Source organism: Etheostoma cragini, chromosome 5 (assembly GCF_013103735.1).
Source record: "Etheostoma cragini isolate CJK2018 chromosome 5, CSU_Ecrag_1.0, whole genome shotgun sequence".
Taxonomy (NCBI): Eukaryota; Metazoa; Chordata; class Actinopteri; order Perciformes; family Percidae; genus Etheostoma; species Etheostoma cragini.
This window is the reverse complement of record NC_048411.1, coordinates 10,827,010-10,830,660: the sequence shown is the minus strand read 5'-3', so window position 1 is coordinate 10,830,660 and position 3,651 is coordinate 10,827,010. Positions and strand designations below refer to the sequence as shown.

Sequence of the window (3,651 nt, the reverse complement as noted above, 5' to 3'; positions counted from 1 at the left end):
GGCCAGATATGTTAAGATGAAACAGTATTTACAGGGCCATTTGACACTGCTTTGTTTTGTCCATGGCCTCCAGTGGGATGAAGTAATCCTTAAGACATAAATATTGTTGATAAATGTCAAAAACAGTAACTCACTGTTGTTGTGCTGCCTTCAGTTGTTGCACAGCCTCATCGTATCCAAAATTAACCTTCTTCTCGAGAAGCTTACGATGGTTCTCCACTGACTCCTCCTCTGCTAACCATTCCTGTTCCTCTTTGGCCAGCTCCTGTACAGACACAAACACACAGGAAACTATTGATAGTTCATGTAAGAGACACCTACGGTGCATTTTCTGCACGTCACCAGCATTGTTAAAATGTTTAATCATTCCTGTTTTTCAGCTGTGAAGAGCAAGAATGCCATCTTATCTAAATGTGGCTCAGTGTGCTCGATGTGTGCTAGCTGGTGAATGCAGTGTGGCGTTTCTACCAACATTAAGCAGTCTAAACTATATGGACTCTACCTGCATGTTAAAATCCAATAGTTCATCCAGCTTGCGAATCTGCTCCCTCAGGTGCTTCAGGTCATTGGACTTGTCCAAGATGTTAGAATTCACCTTAAAGAGACACACAATTAAAAATAACAAATGTGATTTGAGAAAAAAGACGCACTTTGATAACACTGTGTCAGCATGGGAAAAAGTCAATAGGGCAAAAATAATAAGGATTTTGTCACCTGTTCACAAGACTCCTCCAGACTGAGTTTCATGTTGGCCAATCGACTGTTCTCCTCCTCCACGTCACTGACCAGCTTTCTCAAGAGCATCTACAACCCAGCATGGATCAGAACAAGGACATATAACACTAAAGTCTATTATCACATGCAAGACACAAATCTAATTTTCAACAACCCAAAATGTAGTAAATATAAAAACTTGTCCAAAGCTACAAACAAATGAAAATAACCTAAGCATTGGGATAGCAAGGTAGTCTTGTTTGTGCTGAACTGAAATCCTTCACAAAACTGCTAGACAGGATTATTAGCAGGAAATACCTGTCTCTGGGTTTTATTCTGAACCGTGCTGCCGGGTCCATATTCACACGGCCTGATCTCAAAGTCATGACCGCCGGCGTTCTCTGCAGACAGTGGTATCAGCTTCAGTTTACGGGCCAGCTTGTTGTACTCCGCTACCTTCAACCCTGCCTGGGAGGGGCGAGAAAACAAGTTAAATCAAAAGGTCAAAATGTGTGCCACTGGATGAAAAACATATGCTATTATCAATCTATACTAAACACCAACACAATATATCATAGTTTAATCCCAACTATTAAGAAAAAAACGTAGTCAAATGTCACATTCACCACCTTAACAATATTTAGTTGACTATCTCTGCTCCTCGTGTGCATACATACTACAGTCACTGTGCATACAGTACCTTCTCATTCAATTTGGCCAGAGCGATCTCCTCATTCCACTTGTGCTGTTCAGCCTCTTCAAGAGACTTGCTGAGACTGGAGATGGTCTGTTGGAGTTCTCTCTTCTCTCGGTTGATCCTCTCAACATCAGCTGGAGTAAACTTCTGGTTCTGCAGGAGGTGTTGAAGTTTATTTTGCTGATGTTTTAGAGTCTCCAGTTGACTGCCTGCAGAAAGACAGAGGAAAAAAACATGATGTCTATGAAATCAGATTCAATCCTCAGTTCTGATTGGAAAGAGATGTTCAAAGTTATCAGACCCAATAAGCCCACATAACAGATTATTTAAAACACAAGGGTAACCATGTGCTAATTTGAACCCAAATACTGTTTAGTTACTACAGAAGAACTATGTTCTGATAAGTAGCTGGAGAGATGCCACTTCACCTTGTCCAACTGGCAGCGCACTCACTCTGACATCTCTCCATTTGTGCATGTATAGGTCCTGAGCATGTGTGTGTGTATTTCAGGCCTGTGTGTAGTGATTACCAACAAAAAAATGTAAAGTTATAATTTCCCCATCGGGGATCAATAAACAGGCTAAATTAACTTACTCTGAGTAACATTAATAACCCTGTGTGTGCTTTTGGATTGGGGTGCGCCAGTCATTTTTGGTGTAAATCCAAACTTAAAAACCTTTTTTCCACAACACAAATATTACAAATAATAAATAAAGAAATTACATTGTCTACATTAAACTAACTAAAACATAAAGGAATGTAAACAAACACTTTTTAGTGCAAACTGCATAATGACACAAACGTTCGGTGCCCAGGCCCAGTTGGTGCCGAGTGTGCAAAGGCACATTAAGAACTTGGAAATTCCACTTACTTTGCGTAGTAGTAATAATTAGTACAGACGGCTTCATGGGGACCAGTTATTGAAATTATCAGATGCCCACAGGATCCTAGGCATCCTGCCAAAGAGCTGACTGACATGGTCATATTTACCCGTGGTCTCCAGCTCATCCCTCAGTTCTGAATCTCTGTTCTCCAGGTTGGCTTTATGGGAATCCAGGCTGCTTTTAAAACTCTGGAGTTTCTTGAGATCTGCCTGCAGCTGCATCCTTTCCTCCCTCTTGGTCATTAGACGGTCCTGTCCAGGAGAAGAAGACAGAACATTATCCGTCTGATTTAGTGTTACTCTCAAGTTAACAAGATTACATTTTAACGGGTGAATTATATATTCAGTTTACATGAAGGTGGACATCAGATTAAGTATTTCTTTAGTTTGTACCAGGGTTTAAACAGGTTTATTTCTGCTCTGAAGTTGGACATTTTAGAGTCTACAGAGATGGACTTGCTTTTGGAGCCAGCTTCAAGTGGCCATTTGAGGAACTGCCGTTTTTGGTACTTTTGAGTAGGCTTCATTATTCAGCCCCGGAGGCTGCAGCTTGGTTTTCATAGCCTACAACTCTAGACGCACCCTAGGGCAGCAAATGTAATTTGCAGCTAGGGTCAGTCTAGCAACTCTTGAGCTGGAAAAAACAAATTCTGGTCAGGCCAATCACATTGTGGATAGAGTCGGCGGACAGGCTTAACAAAATGATGGCAGCGTTGCGACGGTTCTGCGTGAATTCCCTGGTACTTGAAAACAAAGAACATGGCTGCTGCTGCTAGCGAACAGCGGCCTTTAAAAAACGGCTTTGGCCACAACTCTGGAAGACTTGAAGTCAAGCTGTAAAGTCATTCTTAAAAAAGGAAGATGGGAATTTGAAAGACATCCGTTTATCCTGCCCCTCGGATTGAGCCCTGCCTACCAGACCCAACACCTTGATGTGGGTCTTTTCACTGTGAATTAATGCAGTACGCCCTTACTGCGTATAATAAATGTAATTGGAAATATCAAGATTTTAAAATCATGATATGATCTGTGCACACGGGGATGTGTCAATAAAAAGGTCTTCTAACCGTCCGGCTCTCCTTCTCCAGTTGTTCAACCTCATCGCTGAGTATTCTGTACTTCTCCTCCATCGAGGCCAGCAAGGCTTCGTCAACGTTGTAAAGTTTCTCTGTGAAAACACACACACACTTGATTTTTCGATATCTAGATTTTTTGGAAGGGGACTCAAAGTTTAACTTAAAAATCTAAACTGAAACTAACAATGAACTAACATTATGCTTGAATATACAGTGGGTACGGAAAGTATTCAGACCCCTTTAAATTTTTCACTCTTTGTTTCATTGCAGCCATTTTCCA

General features: G+C 41.2%; 1 protein-coding gene across 1 annotated transcript in view; it reads right to left on the bottom strand.

Moving 5' to 3' along the window:
* ndc80 (NDC80 kinetochore complex component) overlaps nt 1-3,651 on the bottom strand; it is a 10,142-nt gene that overhangs the window by 1,728 nt on the left and 4,763 nt on the right. The window contains exons 9-15 of the mRNA XM_034871114.1: nt 3,363-3,463; nt 2,403-2,547; nt 1,415-1,620; nt 1,033-1,182; nt 715-804; nt 503-595; nt 135-265 (exon numbers count right to left, since the gene is read on the bottom strand). Of these exons, the coding sequence (XP_034727005.1) occupies nt 135-265; nt 503-595; nt 715-804; nt 1,033-1,182; nt 1,415-1,620; nt 2,403-2,547; nt 3,363-3,463 (916 nt within the window). The remainder of the gene's footprint in view (nt 1-134; nt 266-502; nt 596-714; nt 805-1,032; nt 1,183-1,414; nt 1,621-2,402; nt 2,548-3,362; nt 3,464-3,651) is intronic.